This window comes from Mytilus edulis, chromosome 9 (genome assembly GCF_963676685.1).
Source record: "Mytilus edulis chromosome 9, xbMytEdul2.2, whole genome shotgun sequence".
Lineage (NCBI taxonomy): Eukaryota > Metazoa > Mollusca > Bivalvia > Mytilida > Mytilidae > Mytilus > Mytilus edulis.
Genome location: NC_092352.1, coordinates 63,794,156 through 63,818,595, shown reverse-complemented (window position 1 = coordinate 63,818,595; position 24,440 = coordinate 63,794,156). Strand labels below are relative to the sequence as shown.

The window sequence follows — 24,440 nt, the reverse complement described above, 5'->3', positions numbered from 1 at the left end:
GACACTAAATTTTAAACATCACAGGATGACAAATATAAAGCGCAATCGTAGAAATGGAAGCCAAAAAATGTATTTGTTTTTTCTCGAAGATATGCATTTTCATCATCCAACTGAAAAGACTGTCGTCAAGTAATTTTAGAAAAGCAAAATAACTATTCAAACACACCTACTCTGATTTAGTGATTCATTACATAGGTATTTCATTTGACCCATATATTTCATCTTTTTGTACTGTGATTTTTTTTTATGTTATAAAGTCAACCTGTAGCTTTGCTATATAAAAATGATAGAATCTGAAGCGAGATGATGTATCAAATGTTCTTCCTTTGTGCGTTTTTTAGACAAATTATTCATCTCAAACACACCCTAACATAACATTTTGATACAATTGTTTCCAATTTTTTGATTTTTTTTCTTGAGTCACGTAAAGGAAGGACAGACACGGAAATAAGTAAACTTATAGATTGATATGTTCTCCGTCTGTATTAATTAAAACTAGAGGCTCTAAAGAGCCTGTGTCGCTCACCTTGGTCTATGTGAATATTAAACAAAGGAAGCAGATGGATTCATGACAAAATTGTGTTTTGGTGATGGTGATGTGTTTGTACATCTTACTTTACTGAACATTCTTGCTACTTACAATTATCTCTATCTATAATGAACTTGGCCCAGTAGTTTCAGTGGAAAATGTTAGTTAAAATTTACAAATTTTATGAAAATTGTTAAAAATTGACTATAAAGGACAATAACTCCTTATGGGTCACTTGACCATTTCCGTCATGTTGACTTATTTGTAAATCTTACTTTGCTTAACATTATTGATGTTTACAGTTTATCTCTATCTATAATAATATTCAAGATAATAACCAAAAACAGCAAAATTTCCTTAAAATTACCAATTCAGGGGCAGCAACCCAACAACAGGTTGTCAGATTCATCTGAAAATTTCAGGGCAGATAGATGTTGACCTGATAAACAATTTTACCCCATGTCAGATTTGCTCTAAAGGCTGTGGTTTCAGAGTTTTAAGCCAAAATCTACATTTCACCCCTATGTTCTATTTTTAGCAATGGCGGCCATCTTGGTTGGTTAGCCAGGTCACGGGACACAATTTTTAAACTAGATACCCCAATGATGATTGAGGCTAAGTTTGGTTTAATTTGGCCCAGTAGTTTCAGAGGAGAAGATTTTTGTAAAAGATAACTAAGATTTACGAAAAATGGTTAAAAATTGACTATAAAGGGCAATAACTCCTAAAGAAATCAACAGACCATTTTGGTCTTGTTGACTTGTTTGTAGATCTTACTTTGCTGAACATTTTTGCTGTTTACAGTTTATCTCTATCTATAATAATATTCAAGATAATAACCAAAAACAGCAAAATTTCCTTAAAATTACCAATTCAGGGGCAGCAACCTATCAACGGGTTGTCCAATTCATCTCAAAATTTCAGGGCAGATAGATCTTGACCTGATAAACAATTTTACCCGATGTCAGATTTGCTCTGAATGCTTTGGTTTTTGAGTGATAAGCCAAAAACTGCATTTTACCCCTATGTTCTATTTTTAGCCATGGCGGCCATCTTGGTTGGTTGACCAGGTCACCGGACACAATTTTTTAACTAGATACCCCAATGATGATTGTGGTCAAGTTTGGTTTAATTTGGCCAAGTAGTTTCAGAGGAGAAGATTTTTGTAAAAGATGACTAAGATTTACGTAAAATGGTTAAAAATTGACTATAAAGGGCAATAACTCCTAAAGGGGTCAACAGACCATTTTGGTCATGTTGACTTATTTGTAGATCTTACTTTACTGAACATTTTTGCTGTATACAGTTTATCTCTATCTATGATAATATTCAAGATAATAACCAAAAACAGCAAAATTTCCTTAAAATTACCAATTCAGGGGCAGCAACCTATCAACGGGTTGTCCGATTCATCTCAAAATTTCAGGGCAGATAGATCTTGACCTGATTAACAATTTTACCTCATGTCTGATTTGCTCTAAATGCTTTGGTTTTTGAGTTATAAGCCAAAAACTGCATTTTACCCCTATGTTCTATTTTTAGCCATGGCGGCCATCTTGGTTGGTTGGCCGGGTCACCGGACACAATTTTTAAACTAGATACCCTAATAATGATTGTGGCCAAGTTTGGTAAAAATTGGCCCAGTAGTTTCAGAGGAGAAGATTTTTGTAAAAGTTATCGACGGACGACGACGACGACGGACGACGGACGACGGACGCCGGACGCCGGACGCCGGACGCCAAGTGATGAGAAAAGCTCACTTGTCCCTTTGGGCCAGGTGAGCTAAAAAAGGGAAGAATTTTCTTCATCCAACTTGATAGATAACCATGTCGTCGACATGATATCTAACTGTTCTACTTAACTATGTAATGGATAAATTAAAAACTTATGCAAATGGTTGTTTTTAACAATAAAACACTCGTATTTGAGAAGAAAATTGTTATTTTATTTGTTTCTATTCACTTTTAAAAAATTTCTTACTAAAGTAAACATAACAGAAAGCACTTATCGCCTTCTCTATAAACAAAGAATAATCAGTTTGAAGGTTTACAAGCAAAAATTAATCCAAAGTGCGCAATATTCAATAACAATAGACATAATAAATAAAATAATTAAGTCATCCCCCCTAATTAATTTATCCCTTTTATTAGAAAATCAAGTGCACCTTCTTATGTTAGGGTGTGTTTGAGATGAATATTTTGTGTTGAAAACGTACAAAGAAAGAATATTTGATACATCATCTCGCTTCAGATTCTATCATTTTTATATAGCAAAGCTACAGGTTGACGTTATAACATAAAAAAATTCCCGTACTAAAAGATGAAATGAATGGGTCAAATGAAATACCTATGTAATGAATCACTCGAAATCAGAGTAGGTGTGTTCGAATAGCTTTTTTGTTTTAATAAAAGTACTTGACGACAGTCTTTTCAGTTGGATGATAAAAAATGCATATCTTCGAGAAAAAAGCAAATACAATTGTTTGGCTTCCATTTCTACGATTGCGCTTTATATTTTTCATCTTGTGATGTTTTAAAATTTAGTGTGCCTGTCCTTAACTTCAAACATAACGTCCAATAAAATTTAAGTATGATGTATACAAGCTGAAGCCCCGCCTATCTTAATTGCCATGCTTGAGCAAACATTGATACAAACAAAGCAAGCAAGTCAAACAAAGATTTGTCTTGCTAGCATTAATGTAAAAGCTGTAACTTGGAATATTTCGAACATTTTGGACTTTAAACTTATACTTTGAATGAATTAGTGAAATAAGTGACTTTATTATTTGGAACATTTGGACTTTCTTTATTCGTAAATTGTTTCGGCATCATTATTATTATTTGGACCAGTTACTATATAAAATTGTTACAACTTGCTGCTTGCTTTATAGTTTTGCCTGCCATTGCTTAAGTCTTGCGAAAGACTGACCCACTGTCCCTTGGGCTGTGCATGTTCGATAGTCCCCTTAAACTCGACGTGCATTGGCTCTTGGTGACATATGTCACAAACTGTAAAGTTTATATGGCAATAAAACTTTGAATTGAATTGAATTGAAATTGCTAATTAGATAAATTTTCGGGCGCACTACATTTGCGCGCATTTGGGGATTAAAATGTTTTACGTTTGCGCGCAGCTTTTGATTACATTTGTGCGCATTCATTTTACAGGTAAACTCAGGTAAAAATATAACTAAAAATTAAACAAAATTATAATTGACTATATATTTTTTTATTTTCATAGTAAATATGACTATCAATTATTGATTTTGAAAATATTTCTTAATTCAAGCTATATATTGTTCATATTGAATTATAAAACCAATTATAAAGTGATCATTATAAACCCTGTAGTATAGCTTAATACATGTAACTTCATTGTGAATATTTCAGAGTGAAAAGGATTTAAACGAATAGTGATCGTTTTTATTGCGAATCCTATCATAGTTTTCCACAGATTCACCTGCAAGTTACCTGTCCATTTAAACTTTTGTAAGTCCTATTGTCCCATCTAACAAATACAACAGCTATTGTTCTCTGTTTAGTTTATTGAATGGGACCTTTAAATTTCTTGCAAGAGAAATCTATCACTCACTGATTAATTTACCTGAACAAAAAATTGAACTGTCAATGATGGAAATGCATGTACAAATAAGTAATTATGAAACTGCATGTGATGTTGTATTTATTCAATCAATAACACATTTTCAATTTGTTTGATATATATAAACACTGATTTAAAAATTAAAAGTTGATTTCAGATCAAATTTCAACATTTAACCTATTAAAATTTGCTTTTTTTTAGTCTGTTCATAAGTAAAAACTTGAAATGATAATGTTTAAATAAAGGTCTTCATAAATGTATTCTTTATAACAGAACAATCACAAAAAACATGCAAATTCTTTAAAAACATAAATGCATGCAGTAGTTAAAAAAAAAATCAGAAATACTTTTTATAATTAAATCAGTGCTTATATTGAACAGATTGAAAATATAATATTATTGATATATTGAATAAATACTGTATCACATGCAGTTTATGTGAGTTTATACATGTATTTCAATGAACAAAGAAGATATTTTTTTGGTCAGGCAAATTAATCAATGAGTGATAGATTTCTCTTGGAAGAAATTTAAAGGTCCCATCAAATAAACTATACAGAGAACAATACCTGTTGTATTTGTTAGATGGGACAATAGAACTGCCAAACATTTATAGCGACCCCTATGATAGTTTTCCATAGATTCACCTGCAAGTTACCTGTTGATTTAAACTTTTGTAAGTTCTATTGTCACTGGGGTAAAGCTGATGACCGTAACTGCATTCACGGTCATCCCAAGATGTCGGATGAAAAATTAGGTCAGTTTCTGTATTGTCTGTTAAAGTGTTTCTATATCATTTTCTTTACAAATCATACATTGAAACAATGTAAATTTATAAAAGAATCACTCGGAAATCACTAATTACTTCTGAGAAATGTGCATGAAACGGGAAATTCGATTTGAAAAAATCGCTAAGATGACCGTAAATCACAATCGAGATGACCGTAACAGAATCATCGATTCATAACAAGGCTGACCGTAACTGCTTTTAAGATGACCGTAATTTGTAAATGATGACCGTAACTTTTAAAGGATGACCCTCAATTCTAAGAAATATCCGTATTTATATAACTTTCTTTTTGTATCAAATGATTAATCGTGTTGGTATACACATATTAATATGAGAGTTTTATCCTATAGGTAGAAGAAAATAAGAAGTGCTTCAAATGCAAAGATTACCATATGTATCTTGTTTACACTAGAGGGTTTAATTTTTAAAATGAATTTGCCAAAAGACATGCAAATGAACAGGAAGGGAAAACATGCTACAAAAGCGCGATAAAATGACACCTTACAAGCATAATGAAAAAAATGCGGTGCGCAGCCTTCAACTGCTCGACAAAAGATTTTTTGTGTGTTTCTGGGATTCCTTTAATGACATATAATAAATACACATTTTTAAAAATACCAAAAAATTGCATGTACACCCATTGATATTATATCGTCTTTCATTTTGTCGTGCAAATAAAATAACAGAAATATTTTGAAAATATCATTCAAATAAACTAGTTAAGGTGAGCTCCAGCAAAGTAGATCCTTAAAATAGTATTGTACGAAAAGCGTATCACAAGGCGGAACGTTGTCAATTTGTATATATACAGAAATGTTATTCATACAGTCAGGATTCTACTTCTTCAAAATTATCTCCCCATTACGCCAGTTCATGCTCACAATCGTAGAAATGGAAGCCATTGTAGGGATGACGCTCTGCCAATTTGCTCTTGAAAAGTGATAAATTTATCCACATAGTACCATTACGATCGATAGTTATATGTCAGTTATATTTTAAAAGACAAATGTATCTACTAGCTATAGTTAATGATCTTGTCTGCATTGATTCAACTTTTAAATATTCAAAAATATTGTCTGTTCGGATGTCAGATGGAATTTTTGAAAATAATTAAGCATTTAAAAAAATTCTAATTAAATATTTCGTGGAAGGGCAGACTAAACATTTTCAGTGGTTGAAGATTTATAAACCCTAGTTATCACACACAAGAAAATCATATTTTTTCGAAGATATCCATTTTCATCATCCAAATTAAAAGACTGTCGTCAAGTACTTTTAGAAAAAATAGCTATTCGAACACACCTACTCTGTTTTTGTGATTCATTAGATAGGTATTTCACTTGACCCATATATTTCATCTTTTCGTACTGTCATGTTTTTACGTTATAAAATCAACCTGTAGCTTTGATATATAATAATGATAGAATCTGAAGCGAGATGCTATATAAAATACTCTTGCTTTGTACGTTTTAAAGACAAAATATACACCCCAAACATGCCCTAACATAAAAAGGTGCACTCGATTTTTCTCTTTTCGATACAATCGTTACCTGTTTTGGAGATTTTTTTATTGATTCACATAATGGAAGGGCAGACACGAAAATTTCTGAACTAAAAGATTGATATGTTCTCCGTCCGTGATAAAAGAAAATCGGAGGTTATGCATTTTCTACATCCAACTTATAGATACTATATATAAAAAAGAAGATGTGGTATTATTGCCAATGAGACAACTATCCAGAAAAGACTAAAATGACACAAACATTAACAACTATAGGTAACCGTAAGGCCTTCAACAATGAGCAAAGCCTATACCGCATAGTTAGCTATAAAAGGCCCCGATAAGAACCATGTCGTCGACTTGATATCTTATTGTTTTGCATTACTATGTAATAGATACATTGAAAACTTATGCAAATGGTGTTTTTAAAATAAGAAAATTGTCGTTTTATTTGTTTCTATTAACTTTTTAAAATTTTGTTACTATATCAAACATTACAGTTAACATTTATCGCTTTCTCGATAAACACAGAGCTTCGATTCTTTTGTTCTATTTCATAAGTGTTTCCGCCTGCATATATCAAGACAAATTAAGATTTTAATCTGCTTCCTCTGGAACCATACACATGGGCTCGATTACCAAATATTCGTATGTATTATTAATGTTTTTAATGCTCCATTTATTGGCATTATTTTTTTCTGGTCTGTGCGTACGTTCGTCCGTTCGTCTGTTTGTTTGTCCGTTTGTCCAGCTTCAAGTTAAATAAAATTGAAACTTAGTACACATTTTCCCTATGGTATGATCTTTTTAATTCTAATGCCAAATTACAGTTTTATCCCATTTTCATAGTCCACTAAGGGAGCTACCATTTGATTTTTATGGGGGGGGGGGGGGGCTAGGATGAAAAATGTTGTCCTGCATTTTTTTTTAGTTGTAATCTCTGTCCTGCCTTTTTATTTTTCACTCTATTCAGTCCTGCCTTTTTTTTTTATTAGTTTATCCTGACTTTTTTTTACCTAAATTGTCATCCTGCCTTTTTTTTTCGCAAAGTGTCTCATCCTGCCTTTTTTTTTTACTCAAAACTCCTGTCCTGCCTATTTTTTTCAAATTTCATCCTAGCCCCCCCCCACCCCTAAAAATCAAATGGTAGCTCCCTAAACATAGAAAATGATAGTGTAGACGAGGCATCCGTGTACTAGGGACACATTCATGTTTCTTCAAATTTTCGTCGTATCGCTGTCAATTTGTGTTAAAATTTTAACGTCGATATCAATAAATATTTCATTGTTTACGAGAAATATGCAATTTACTATCATTGTTATAAATCCTAAATATGGCCAATTATATTATAGTTTAAAAAAAGAAATTTATGAAACATATTTATATACGCTAACCGAGCCCCTATTGAGATCGACAAACTCAACAAAAAAGCTTTGAATACAATACGGATATTTCTTAGAATTGATGGTTATCCTATAAAAGTTACGGTCGTCCTATATAAATTACAGTTAGTCTTTACAAATTACGGTCATCCTTTACAAGTTACGGTCATCTTTTTACAAATCACGGTCATCCTTGTTTTATGTTACGGTCATCTTGAAAATATTTTGATTATGATTTACGGTCATCTTAACGATTTTTTCAAATTGAATTTCCCGTTTAATGCACATTTCTCGGAAGTAATTAGTGATTTCCGAGTGATTCTTTTATAAATTTACATCGTTTCAATGTATGATTTGTAAAGAAAATGATATAGAAACACTTTAACAGACAATACAGAAACTGACCTAATTTTTCATCCGACATCTTGGGATGACCGTGAATGCAGTTACGGTCATCAGCTTTACCCCAGTGATTGTCCCATCTAACAAATACCACAGGTATTGTTCTCTGTATAGATTATTCACCAGGACCTTTAAATTTTTTCTAGGAGAAATCTATCACTCATTGATTAATTTACCTGACCAAAAAATCTTTTTTTATTGAAATACTTCTATAAACTCACATAAACTGTATGCAATATTGTATTTATTCAATATATCATTAATATATTTTCAATCTGTTCAATATAAAATCTGATTTAATAATAAAAGTTTATTTTAGACACACTTTTTAGTATTTTCCAATGAATTTGCATGTTTTTGTTGTAGTTAATTTATAGACTATGTTTATGAAGACCTTAATTTAAAAATAATAATATTCAAATTCATATTTATCAAACACACAAAAAAATTCAGTATTTGATCAGAAATCAACTTTTAATTTTTAAATCAGTATTAATATTGTCATAATTGAACACATTAAAAACCAGTTTTTGGTATTGAATAAATACAACACCACATGCAGTTTTGTGAGTCCTTTCTAAGTATTGGTATAAGTATTTTTTCATCATTAACAGTTCAATTTTTTGTTCAGGTAAATTAATCAATGAGTGATAGATTTCTCTTGGAAGAAATTTAAAGGTCCTGGTGAATAAACTATACAGAGAACAATACCTGTTGTATTTGTTAGATGGGACATTAGAACTGCCAAAAGTTTAAATCGACAGGTAACTTGCAGGTGAATCTATGAAAAACTATCATAGGGTTCGCAATAAATGGACAGGTAACTTGCAGGTGAATCTATGGAAAACTATGATAGGGTTCCCAATAAAATAAGTAAATAATTTAAGTTAGTTTGTAAAGTTACAACAAGGCACAAACATGGAGTTTCGACATGTACCTACATGTAAAGTAATGAAATTATCAAAACTTTTACCTTTATGATTAGCTATGTTTTAGCATTTTAACATTTTTATCTGTACATATTTCTAGTATTAAGTGCTTGTGCATAATAAAACGGACTTATCTTGCTCAAAATCCCACTTCCACCTCATCGTTGGTGAGTAAGGGACCAAGACTAACTGAATGAGTACTTATACTTGTAAATAATTGAACTAATTATGAATAAATAAGTATTATAACCTGTATTTTACCTGAGTTTACCTGTCAAAAAAATGCGCGCAATTGTAATCAAGCTGCGCGCAAACGTTATGATTTTTGCGCGCAAATGTAATGGTAATGTGTGCAAACGTAATGCACCGAAATTTTCACATGTCTGATTTATCTTTTATCACATAATTGTATTACCCTACAGCTATATAAACACAATTGGTAATTGCAATAAAAACAAACGTTAATTGGTCACCTACCTGTTAATTCAAAGTGGACAAAAATCAAAATATTAACAAAAGATTATAATTCAGGGGTTAAAAAAAGTATAACTTGAACATAACAGTTATGGATTTTTTTCCTATATATATTCATATAAAAACACATTTTTTTCAAAAAAATATTTTGGGGCATTTATGGTTGGATTTTGATCAACAAGGCCTTAAAGGATGTAGCATTGTTTAAAGGATGTAGGTTTATTTGGTAATAGTTTTATCTTCAGGTGTTTTTGTTTTCTCTCAATGTGAACACATACAATATTTTTTTGTAATTTAATTTGGTTGAATATCAAGCGAATTTTCTAAACAGAAAAAAATATTTGTGTTTATCTTGTGAAAAAATGAAAATGATTCACAAAAAAAATATAACCGAATAAACAAATAAACCTGTGACAATTATGCTTCTATTGGTATCAAGTTGCTTAAAACCACCCAAGAAATGACCCAAAAATATTTTTTTGAAAAAATGTAGTTTTATCTACAATATACATGATATATAGCGAAAAATATCATGTGACGAATACTTATGGCCACACTCTGTATGTATAATATCTTTTACTTAGGCTAATGATGACTTTTCAATACTGTAACAGTTTAATTTTACTGAAGTTTACAAATCAATTAACATGCTTAAAGTTAACAAAACTGTATTAACATTTTGAATATTTATTAAATATAAATAACAAAAAGGTTCATTTATTGACCATAAACACAGTTTTAGATTTTTTTCATTGTAATCACAATGTAATCAAAAAGTAATCAGGATTACAGGGTATTTTGAAAAGTAATTGATTAAATTAAATTATATGTAATCAGATTTTTGGCTGATTAACGATTACAATGATTTCTTGGAAAATTGTAATCAATAACAGCTGATTAGCGATTACAATTACAATTACCCCATGTCTACTATGGTGGGGAAAAATGAACATTAATAAAGCACTTTTGCTGAAAATTGCTTTAACAGCAGGTCTTTAGAAGGAAACGTGCTTTTCCAGTATGAGGATAAAATGAGCTCAAATTAAATAATACGGGTCTTTTAATTTGCACAATTTTATTTAAACTGCAGTTTATATCTTATTCAAATAATGTTGCCAATTCTGAACATGTTTTAAAAAAACTTGCAAATCACTAAAATTCTTCTAGGAAATGTGACCAACTATCCTTGTAAGACATAAAATCTAGATCAACAGGTAAGAACTTCAAAGTGTCAACAAAAATAATCTAAAAATGTTTTTTGGGGCATTTTGTAGGTTTAAAAAGAGGTTATATGACATTGAAGATTAAAAGTTATAGAGTTTTGATCAATTTTTTAAAGTATTTTTTAACACAGGGCATTGAAAATGTACTTTTTCAACGTAAACAAATTAAAACACATATCTTATTGAAATGTGAATTCTTTCTTGCTGCTAAAATATTTATTCACTTCTCATAAAAATTCAAATGACTAATTAAAATAGACACATTATGATAGATGGGGAATAAACTAATAAACAATCATGGTTGATTATAGTTTCAAGCCAATTCCTGATAAACAAAAAAGTGAACTAATCTAAATTGTTGATAATTACTGTAACAGATGATTATTGGAAATTAATCAAGTAAATTATAGGCCTTACTTGAATACCTCTTATATATTCATATTTATATTCATATTTCATTTTTTTTTAAAGATCTTGTCAATCCATTGATCATTTATCATTTATCATTGATCAGATATGATTTACAGAATCACTTTATGTAATGTAGATCAAAAGTAATAGGCAATAAATAAATCTATCATCTTTATATATATCAAACATCTAATATATACATTTGTGTATTCAATTCTGAGGTAAAATATTTGTATATTAAGATCTGGATGTGTACTGCAGGGTCTGTATAATTATTTAAGACTGAGGTTGATAAGTAATGAGGTCAATTTGATTGACAGTTTAGGAGGTCGGGCATTGTAATTAAAGGGGCGTATGACATTTGCGCAGATTTTGAAAATTTTCTTCTTTCATTTGTGCTGATTTCATTTTTTCATTTGCGCCAATTTATATTTTTTCCTAACTGGATTTACAGGTAAGTTACAGGTAAGTTAATACTTTTACATTGGCTGAGCACAGAGTATTAAAGACAAATCAAGTGACATTGCAATTGGTAAATGGCTATCCCAATGTTTTGGGTAACCATTCCTTTCCCTAAATGAAATCGATGACTGCTTCACGTTTGACATTGTCTGACGCTCCGCTCCTTCTGATGACAAATGTCATATATTCTTAGACAACATACATGTACAAGTACACATTCCATAACGGTCAACCAATTCGTGATGGCGTCCATAAAATTAACGGAGGGATGATTTCAACTTCACCTTTTGGAACTCTTGGTTTAATAGCTTCCTTGTGAGAAAATGCGAACTCTAGAAATGCCCCCACCAGTACGTATGCCAGACAAAGAAAAGATGGCCTTCGTTATCGACAATTAAGCCAAATATAGAAGAGACGAAATCATAAGAAAGGAATATATTAGATGTGTTGCCTATACACACTCGGCAAGAATAGATTTATGATTTGAATGTATTCCGTTTTTATGGATTTGCATGCTGTACATATATTTTTAATTCGTCATTTTAGTATAAACAAAGTGCTTTTATCTTAGGTTTTTACTTCTTGATTCTAAGCAGGAGGCAACAGTTATATACATGGTATGATTGACAATTCATAACAAATGTACAACTGGCTAACGAAAGAGGTCTTTAATGATAAATTAAAATAACATTACTGGTATGGAGAGTTGTCTCATTGGCACGCATACCACATCTTCTTATAATCGGCGCAAATGCAAAACGCCAAATTAAAGGTCTACCTTGTCTCTGATTGTTTAGTGATAATGACAGTTGTCAATCATACTAGTATTGTATCAGTACCCAATTACTTATTCATTTTTTTTTAAAGCCTGCACATCAACACACCTTAATGACATCAAGGATTTGTATAGTTACTATACAAATCCTTGATAACATACATTCTTGAATGAACTGCTCAAATAATATACCCATTTTTCCAGTTTAGATGTGTATTATGTGCACATACATGAGAACCATAGGGAACTATATTTCAGTGTGAATACATTTACTAACAGTAGCTAACCTGTCGTGTTGTTAGGGAGGCCAGTGCCTCCGTAAAGATTTAGAACAAGTTTTAATCTGTCCAAAAATCAAGCATATTTATAATGTAAGTTTCACACAAGTTTTGAATTTGAATCAGACTTTTTTATTTAGCTATGCTTCATTTACACTTTCTTAACTGGACAATTTTTGAATTTTTTAGCATCCTCATCTGATTCACATTACCCCTAATTATATATATAAAGACTGGAACAAAATTCGAACTTGATCTGTAACTTGTCATGATAAAACTATATACCAATTTTCAAATCAGTATATTCAAAGATAACAAAAAAAAGTGTGGAAAACTGGTTGTTTGAGTGATTTTTTATCTCAAAGGACTGCATAACTCAACGTAATTCTGCATAAAATCATCAGAGTGGAACAAAAAACAAACGTGATCTGTAACTGGTCATGATGAAACTATATACCGGGTATATACCAAATATCAAATCAAAATCTTCAAGCATGAAGAAAAAAGTGTGGAAAATTGATTTGCCGGACTGACGGATGGACAGACAGACAGACCGACAGAGTGCAAACTTAAGGCACCTAGACTTTGTCGGTAGGGGACTTAAAACAAGAGATGTGAACATTTAACAATAAGGAGATATTGTATGTTTTAAGGGTGCTTGTTAATGAATAAATATATATATCATACCTTCTCTCCCTTCACCTTGGCCTAAAACTTTGACATCTACATATTCTGGTCGTGTTCCAAATGTCCAAGCTCTAAACTTTTGTAACATTGATGTTGATTCTGGTACAAACATTGGCAATCTCAATTTGTGACTGTAATATCAATGGACAGTTAAAGAATGTCTTCTTTTCCATGAAGATATATCATTTTTTTACTGAGTTTGATCATAAATTGCGATTCATAACAGTACTTAAACAAGTGAACTATTAAAGGGTGCAATTAATGCCCATAGGAATACCTACAAACTGTGGATAAACTTTGTTGGCAAAACATACTCATTTTTATAGTTCGTTCATATGTTGTACTTTTACACCACTGTCAAAGGTTAGGGGAGGTTTTGGATCCCTCTAACATGTTTAACCCTGCCACGTTCTGTATGTATGTGCCTGTACAAAGTCAGGAGCCTGTATTCAGTGGTTGTTGTTTGTTGATGTGTTACATATATTTTTTCAATTTTTTTTTTTTACATAAATCAGGCCTTTAGGTTTTCTCGTTTGAATTGTTTTACATTTGCCATTCTGGGGCCTTTAAGTATAGCTGACTATGCGGTATGGGCTTTGCTCATTGTTCAAGACTGTACAGTGACTTATATTTGTTATTGTCTGTCATTTGGTCTATTGTGAAGAGTTGTCTCATTGGCAATCATATAGTTATAAACAAGAGTGCACACGCTGAAATGTCTCGCCTTCTATACTAATCATTGATATTATGTTGATAGTCCTAAGTTTGAAGCTAAGCTTTATTACAACTGTCACATAAACTTAACATTAACCAAGATAACTAAATAAAGACCAATGAACCTTGAAAATGAGGTCAAGGTCAGATGAACCATGCCAGGCAGACAAGTACAGCTAACAATGCTTCTATACAACATATAGTTGACCCATTACTGATAGTTTAAGAAAAATAGACCAAAACACAAAAACTTAACACTGTGCAATGAACCGTGAAAATGAGGTCAAGGTCAAATAAAACCTGCGCGACTGACATAAAGATCATAAAATATTTCCATACACCAAATATAGTTGACCTATGGCATATAGTATTAGATAAAAAGACCAAAACTCAAAAACTTAACTTTGACCACTGAACCATGAAAATGAGGTCAAGGTCACATGACATCTGCCCGCTAGACATGTATAGCTTACAATCATTCCATACAACAAATATAGTAGACCTATTGCATATAGTATGAGAAAAACAGACCAAAACACAAAAATTTAACTATAACCACTGAACCATGAAAATGAGGTCAAGGTCAGATGACACCTGCCAGTTGGACATGTACACCTTACAGTCCTTCCATAGACTGAATATGCTAGCCCTATTGCTTATAGTATCTGAGATATGGACTTGACCACCAAAACTTAACCTTGTTCACTGATCCATGAAATGAGGTCGAGGTCAAGTGAAAACTGTCTGACAGACATGAGGACCTTGCAAGGTACGCACATATCAAATATAGTTATCCTTTTACTTGTAATAAGAGAGAATTCAACATTACAAAAAATTTGAACTTTTTTTTCAAGTAGTCACTGAACCATGAAAATGAGGTCAAGGTTATTGGACATGTGACTGACGGAAACTTCGTAACATGAAGCATCTATATACAAAGTATGAAGCATCCAGGTCTTCCACGTTCTAAAATATAAAGCTTTTAAGAAGTGAGCTAACACCGCCGCCGCCGCCGGATCACTATCCCTATGTCGAGCTTTCTGCAACAAAAGTTGCAGGCTCGACAAAAATATTATCGAGGAGAAAATGAACAGCTTCAATCATCTCATCACGTCTCTAGTAAGTATATCTAGCAAGTCTGTTATGATGTGCTATATATGGCATGGTTATCATTTTATAAAGGTTCACCAAACAGCATGTGAAATGTATATGATGCAAAGCTTTCACATGTACATGTATGTATATTTTAATTAAAACTTACTTTCCAGGTGTGATAGGCACATGACACACTCCATACCCTCTTACAACCTCTTTTCCTAAACAATCAATACCATAGGCATGAACTATTAACTGTGGCCCTGTAACAAAATTTGCGTAATATTAACGGAAATAACAAAAGGCTGAAATCTAGATAATAGTAGTTTGTCAAAGTATCATAAGGAGTTAACTTATATGTTGATCTTGTCCTGCTGGACGGGGTTGCTTGAAACTTTTATCTGGATAACTGCTGGCCACTGAATAAAGTCTGTTGCATTTGTGTTGAAATCAGTGTTGACCTTATCCATTTGTCATCAACTGTTTTGAGCATCTGAGTTTTGATCATTTTAGCTTTTTCAAGTTTCTATCTATCTATTATAGTTTTCAAGATTCGGCTCAACATTCATATAAGTTATGTACATTGTATCAAAATTAAAAACAACCCATATTTAAATATCAAGACTGAATACAAATTTCTCTAATTTTTGTGTTATTTTCACATTTCCTGACCGGTGTGAGAAAAATATTTCTCCTCACTAGTGATAATATTGTTCTCGGCAAATGATTGGTTGAAACTTAATTGTGACGTTAAATTTTCTTGTTTTCTTCTGAATTTTCTTATTGTGACGTCACAAAAAGGCTACCATGCCTGATGACGTCACATCAAAAGTACACAACTTTCCTCAAATCTTTGAAAAGGGAAAGATAAAAATCATTAGAGAAACAGATTCCACCACTGTAACTCGTGTATTGCGATATTTCTCTACTCTCAACAGTAAAATTTTAATTATTTAAAAAGCTCTGCAAGCCTCGCTTTAAAATTTAACTGTCTCGAGTGGAGAAATATCGTAATACACTTGTTGCAGTTGTGGAATCTATATATAAAACTGTCTTGAAACTTTCACAAATGCTAAAATTCTGAAGATTTCATTTATTTTGTATAAGATAATGATGATCATATGTATGCCCTTTATATTGTCAAAAACAGCCCATATTTATGTCACAAAAGTATTCTACTTTCCAATAAAAAGCTTTTTAAGTCAATGGAATATTGATAACTGTTGTCTGCTATGTTTCACTTTTCAATGTTGACATTCTTTACCTTTAAATAATTACATTAGATGTATGTTTCATTATAATACTTTATTCTGATTGGCTAACTGCACATCACATGTTATTCCTTAAGCAATTGCATCAGTCAATAAAACTTATCATTCACGATAACACTTGGTCCCACAATAAAGTGCACAGGTGAATTAAATAAAAAAATTATAAAATTCGTGTTTTCATGATCATAGCTAAATATTGTAATTATAAGTATTGAATGCTTCTTTTTGTAACTTCATAGGTTTGTAAAAGCGTTGACCGTGCACACATATTTAGAATGAAGCGCTTCTGCGCTTCATACAAAATGTACTTCGGTCAACGCTTTTACACCCAAATAAAGTTACAAAAAGAAGCATTCAATTTTTAAATGAACATTTAACATGTTAAACACATGCGCAACCCATCTCTTCTCAGGTAAAATTAAAGGTTGCATGATATATGGATTTCATCGAAGCTGAATTATGACTTGCATGCAATATTGTTATTAGATCTCTGAATATAGTTTACATTAGCACTAATATCGATTTTGTCATTAGCAAATTAAAACATAACTATATTATATCTTCTTTTGAGGCGGGATGTATAGAGACACACACACGTCAATTTTTATTTCTAAAGAAGTCGCTCCTCACTATCCTACTACCTGTCGATACATTTATTTTTGACATTGCACAAGTCATGTCTTCTCTGACTATTCATGACGCTAAAATACTAAATCCCTGAGATGTATTTTAGTTGATTTTAGTCTCTGATGCATGTTTTTTATTATTATTGCGAACCCTATCATAGTTTTCCACAGATTCACCTGCAAGTTACCTGTCCATTTAAACTTTTGTAAGTTCTATTGTCCTATCTAACAAATACAATAGCTTTTGTTCTCTATTTAGTTTATTCAATGGGACCTTTAAATTTCTTGCAAGAGAAATCTATCACTCACTGATTAATTTACCTGAACAAAAAATCGAACTGTCAATGATGGCAGTACATGTACAAATAAGGAATTATAAAACTGCATGTGATGTTGTATTTATTCAATCAATAACGCATTTTCAATTTGTTTGATATAAACAGTACTGATTTAAAAATTAAAAGTTGATTTCTGATCAAATTTCAACATTTTATTTACCTATTAAAATTTGTTTTTTTTAGTGTTCACAAATAAAAACTTGAAATGATAATGTTTAAATAAAAGTCTTCATATATGATTTCTTTTTAACTGAACAACCACAAACAACATTCAAGTTCTTTAGAACATAAATGCATGCAGTAGTTAAAAAAAAAAACAGAAATAAACTTTTCATAATTAAGGCTTCATTTCTTTCTAACCAAAATTTTGTAAACATTGTGTGGCGTTTGTTGTTGTTTTCTAAATGCTACAAAAGTAGTAACAAATACAACATTTAATAAGACTTTACTGACCCTGTTTATACTTTCAATTATGCATGTTCATGTTGTTGGTAAACAGATTTTTTACAAACGTAGAACAAATATATCCTTTAATCAAGTTCAAGTTAGAAACAAATGTAGCGTTTGTAGTCACTTTGTACTAAAAAAAGATGAACGACAAAATGTAGACGCATCTTTAGCGATTGCATATTTTATAAAAAGTTTATGTAAACTTCGCAAACGTATGTTTGAAAGAAATTAAATGATCAAAACATGTGCACGCTTAGCCATTTGCATCATTTGTGTTAGAAAGAAATGCACTGACTTACTCAGTGCTAATATATTGAACAGATTGAAAATATATTATTGATATTGAATAAATATTGTATCACATGGCGATGATGCAGTTTATGTGAGTTTATAAATGTATTTCAATCAACAAAGAAGATATTTTTTTTGATCAGGCAAATTAATCAATGAGTGATAGATTTCTCCTAGAAGAAATTTAAAGGTCCAAGTCAATAAACTACATAGAAAACAATTTAGCTATTGTATTGACTCAATGGGACAGGTAATCTTGCAAAAGTTTAAATACTGTAAATTCAGAATTTATTGCGAGGTTTTTATTATTGGGAATAATGCGACTGAGTGACAGTATCGCAATAATAAGAACTCTCATTCTTATATCTGATACACGCCTGGTAAACCATCTAATCTCAACCAAATGTTGAGGCGGAAAAAAGTATTCTTGCACTTCCTGTTGAGCTTTTCTGGTTCAAAATATTCAAAATAAACACAGGGTAGGTCGACTTTTCGTCAATTTACTGAAAATCAATGCGTTTTTTGTAAAATCGGAGAATGTCATGCCATATATAGATATTGGAATTACAGTTTATCTCGTGTATAACACAAATGAATATGATTTAAAATGACATCGTAATGACTTTTCTCCAGCAGGTAAATGTGGCCAGCGCAGTCAGCTATTGACAAAATGACAGTGATATCATTGATAAACTAGCATATATATCAGTAAATTAATTAGTATTTTTCTAAAACATTATAAACATAAAATTACAGTTTGTTCTTTTTCTTTACTAATATAATTTCATTAAGCTAAATATGTTATAAAGTATATGTCATGTTGAGATTTTCTGGTATCAGTTGAGATATTTTGGAACAATGTTGAGATCTTCTGGTGAATGAAATTTTCAACTATAAAAAAGAAGATGTGGTATGACTGCCAATGGGACAACTGTCCACAAGAGACCAACATGACACAGACATTAACAACTATAGGTCACCTTACGGCCTTCAACAATGAACAAAGCCCACACCGCATAGTCAGCTATAAAAGGCCCCGATATGACAATGTAAATCTAAACGAGAAAACAAAAGACCTTATTTATATATAAAAAAAAAAAAAAAAAAATATTAACGAAAAAAATATGATTCAATATGTAACACATAAACAAACGACAACCACTGAATTACAGGCTCCTGACTTGGGACAGGCACATACATAAATAATGTGGAGGGGTTAAACATGTTAGCGGGATCCCAATCCTCCCCCTTACCTGGGACAGTGGTATATATAACAGTACAACATAAGAACGAACTATAAAAATCAGTTGAAAAAGGTTTAACTCATCATATGGACAAAAATACAATTGAACGTGGCCGGGTTCTTGAACATCCCGAACACAAAAAGACACCAGGAACAGAACTGAGAGTACTCGCAGTTATCTGACAGATAGTTCAAAGCCACTAACAACTAATAAAAAAATCATGCATCTAAAACTAAACTATCAATCCGTACACATCCAACATCCAATGAATTTAGTGTAAAGACGTCATAAACAGTCAGAGAAAAACATGACCTTGTGTAGCTTAGTATCAATTACATATTACACATTACAACTGTCAAAATTCATAAACTTGCCGTATGTTGTTTGACATTTCAACAGTCATTTTAATCTTGTCTGTAGTTATCATAGCAGCTTCAAAAGAGGCCTTTGGTTGTAATAGAGTCCAAAAAGTAAATAGCTGTGTTTTTTTAAGTACAAATATTAAAGTTCTAACGCTTGAGATTAAGTCTAGCGTTTGAGATGCAGTTTTGCACAGAAGCTTTAACGTCAATAATGTTGTAATTGACATCTCCAGGGTTAGAATTTATTTATTAATTTATGTGTAACATATTTGTTTTTCGTTCATTTTTTTTATATTAATAAGGCAGTTAGTTTTCTCCTTACAATTGTTTTACATTGTCATTTCGGGGCCTTTTATAGCTGTCTATGCAGTATGGGCTTTGCTTATATTTGAAGCCCGTACAGTGACCTCTAGTTGTTACTTTATGCGTCATTTTGGTCTCTTGTGGAGAGTTGTATCATTGGCAATCGTACCACAGAAAGAACATTGGTAATAAAACGGATACATACAAATTGAAAACAAAGAAAAAGCAATTATTGGTATGTTAGTTTTCTTTAGTATCATGAATATTTTTGGCTCAACTTCTTAATCATGATCAGGCAAAATTATTGGCTTTTTATTTTGACATTTTTTTTTCTTATTCCTCTTCCACCCCATTTTTCAACACATTACACGTCTGTTTAATTTGGTCATTACATTGCGGACTCCTAACGGATGCAAATTTCGTAAATGAAAAACTTTTGTTTATCCTTTCGGCGTTCGTTCGGGCTATTTGGTAAGGTTTGACCACAGTTTTTAGCAGATATCGCATGCTTAGCATAGACACACACAATTTTTTTCTTTTAGAATTTAAGTTGACCAGGCCAGAGTTCAAACTAACTATCTCCCACAATTTAGCTACGTCGAATCCAGTTTTAAAATATTTAAAAGGAAAACTGAATTAATATTCAGAAATGGATAATCATTAAATTCATTCATTTCATCAAAAGTTATTTTCATTTAAAATAGATAATTGCAAAGGAGATGTACATACAATGGAGATTACCTCTAACTGTCATTATCTGAAGGAGAACTGTTCTAGCTGACAAATGTGGAACTATCTCCTGACACTTTTAAGACAGTTCTAGTTAGAACAGTTCTAACCAAAAACTGATTTGGTCATTGGTAAGTTCTACCTAGAACTGATCATGACAGTTCCACGGCTAAAAAAATCTACGACTAGAACAGAACTGCGACCTGATTTTGCCACGAACGCATCACGATTATTTTGAACATGTTTAAAGTTTGCTACTCTCAACACGATCACCAAGACCTCATCAAGACCGTAACACAACTATACTGCACTACGATCGTCAATATCATTATTTTTTTAGAGATCGTAGTGCGATCACGGCCTAGTGTGACGGGACCCGGGTTATGATATAAATGTTGCTGAATACTACCAAATATTAAGTATGTGCCCTGAATGCAGTTGTAAACAAACATCTAAGTTTTAATTATTTTAATACAACACCTGTGATTACACTAAGTTGGACGTCTCTTATAATTCTTACAAAGCAATTTTAAAATCGAATCATATTTTTTTTGTGATAAGTATTATAATGACAAAAATGACATCTTTTACTCACTTTTAAATTATCACCACCTTTTAAAGAGGCTGCTTCATTTGTTCTAGGTTGGGCTATGCCCTGTTCGCCCTATCACGTGACCGGGTTAAATAAAACTGAAAATAAAACGAGTGGAAACGGCTGATATAAAGATGGTGACAGAAGTTCAAATTTATACTGGTTTGCTCTCTAAGCTAGGGAACATAAAAAATGAACCTGTTAACAATATAAATATATATTTTTAAAATGCAATCTTTTTTTCTTAGGCCTTATTCATCATAAAAACGTTTCTCCAAAATAAATTTTATAAACTTGAAAATAAAATATAGCATGGCGATTTATTATCGTCAAAGTTGACCAATGCAGTATCATATAATATAATTTGATTGAAAAAAAATTAAATTTCTTCACCTTTCAAATTCCGACAATTTATCTAAAATTACGCTTCCCGCCAAACTTTGATGACCCGCTGATTGCTTGCCGGTGAGTGAGACCGGCGAGGGCCTATTTCGCTGTGGCAAATGAAGTACTACCCCTGAAATAATGTGTACGAAAAAATAAACCTAGAAAAGGGGTCCTGTTCGATTGTTAAGTTTTTAACTATTTTATTTCTTTTTAAATGTACGTATTTTCGGCATTAAATAATGTCTATTAGAAATCGAATTCATCCAAATCATATTAATAGATAACAATTTTAAAATAATCTTATTTATATTTGTAAGGCATGCATTTTTCTATCGGCAATGTTTAAAATTGTATCTGTATTTAAATTTTATGTTACCACAGACAGAAAACATGAATCAGGTTAACCGTAAAAAAAGGTAAACTCGAATAGTACAGCGCAACCAGAAAGTCTGATCAACATTGTGACAGAAAGACTCAACCAATACCTTTATATCTCAACCATTTATATTTTTTATTTTTCTGCTCAGAGGACTAGTAGGCTTGACAAACAAATATTTGTGCAATTTACAGACGTGGTTTTCGTAAAGCCTAAAAAAACACACAAATAATTGACATATTTTCTTGCTAAGTCATTAATATCATAGCAGTTCTATCCAATTTAAAGAATGTAAACATTGTAATCCGTAGGAAAAAGTGATCGTGACTTCAATTAGAAATATTTTACACCAAGAAGAGACATATTAGTTACAATTATTATTTATCTATGGCATGACATTCTCCGATTTTACAAAAAAGTCATTGATTTTCAGTAAATCGACGAAAATTCAACCTACCCTGTGTTTATTTTCAATATTTTGAACCAGAAAAGCTCAACAGGAAGTGCCAGAATACTTTTTTACGTCTCAACCATTTGGTTGAGATTAGATGGTTTACCAGGCGTGTGATACATATATCTGTATGCAGATTTTCCTGTCATCGCAATAATTAATCTTGCATATTTGTCAATTTAACAAAAATCGCAATAATAAATGCACACAATAATTTCTGAATGTACATGTACAGTACCTTGGTCAAGAGCAGACGAATCTGTGGTAAACTTTCATTTGGTTCGCAATAACTGTTTTTGGCTTTTAATTACATTTAGCTGTCAGTAACTGCGAGTACTCTCATATCGTATTTTCTTGTTTATTCGACCTGTTTATACTGTTTATAATGCTTTTTTGTTATTTTATATTAATATGGATCTTGTCTATATACCAGCTTTGATTATTTGGAATATATACTAATTTTCACTTCTTCGTACTACATTTGTATGAACATCAAGATTATTAATTCTCCTTAAATCTGTAAAGAGAAGTTTTAGCTAGCTGAGACTAATTGTATAGTTTTATTGTTGATATTCACCCCAATTTGTATTTAGTGTTAAATGATGTATTTATATGACAGAACTGTCTTGGTATTCCTTATTATTACACATAAGTAGTATACCTAAAAAAACAAAGGTATTTTTCATTTACCTGTATATTACCAAAACCGGTTTTTTTCAATTGTGATTATTTTCGAAAGGGTTAAATATGGGTGTTTTCCCATGGCTTAGTTTGGACTTGTTTGTATGCTTTTTGGCCTTGAATGTTTGTATCTAATATTTTATTAACTGTGCATTTGCATTCAGGTATTGCAGATCAAATTTATTCGTTCATAGTGTGTTAATTTACGTTTTTTGATTGAGTTAAGCCTTCCAATTGATATTTTATCGTGTGTTTTTCTATGTTGTGATGTTATGCTATTGTTTCAGAAAAAGGGAAAAGGTTTGGTACCATTGAAATGTTTAATCCCGCTGCAAATGTTTGCACCTGTCTTAAGTCAGGAATCTGATGTACAGTAGTTGTCGTTTGTTTATGTAATTTATACGTGTTTCTCGTTTTTTATATAAATTAGACCGTTGGTTTTCCTGTTTGAATGGTTTTAACACTTGTAATTTTGGGCCCTTTATAGCTTGTTGTTCGGTGTGAGTAAAGGCTCTGTGTTGGATGCCGTACATTGACCTATAATGGTTTACTTTTATACATGTAAATTGTTATTTGGATGGAGAGTTGTCTCATTGGCACTAAATATTTTTTTTCACTACTGGTTGTGAACAATGTCCCTTAGCGCTACAACAATGACGTTAAGGTTCCTCCCTGTGTTGTTAATTGCTAATGAAACCAGGGGATTTGATTAGCAAAATATATCTCATATTTATATCTGCATCTTCCTATAACTAAATAATAGATCAACAATGTAATTTTGCTTGGTTTTGATGCATTTGAACCAAACTTACTGTCAAAAGAAAAACATTTCTTATATTTTCTGCTTTTATAAATATTTGGAAAAATATATATTTTTATTATAGAGAAAAACAGAATGGACGATGATGATAAACAGGAAAATTGATGTCTACACATAGAATTAATTTCATCAGTCTTATAATATACTAATTACTGCTTTTGGGAGGGCCATTTGGGGTTGAGGCTTTTTTATTCTGATGTCAACATAAACATTAATATGGCATATTTTTACAAGATTATTTATTTACACTGATTTTGAAGCCTTTAG

The 24,440-nt window shown here is 31.6% G+C and overlaps 1 protein-coding gene across 1 annotated transcript in view; it reads right to left on the bottom strand.

Moving 5' to 3' along the window:
- The window catches only part of LOC139488803 (B9 domain-containing protein 1-like), a 55,270-nt gene that overhangs the window by 4,166 nt on the left and 26,664 nt on the right, over positions 1–24,440 (bottom strand). The window contains exons 4-5 of the mRNA XM_071274724.1: positions 15,419–15,515; positions 13,444–13,574 (exon numbers count right to left, since the gene is read on the bottom strand). Coding sequence (XP_071130825.1) covers positions 13,444–13,574; positions 15,419–15,515 — 228 coding nt within the window. The remainder of the gene's footprint in view (positions 1–13,443; positions 13,575–15,418; positions 15,516–24,440) is intronic.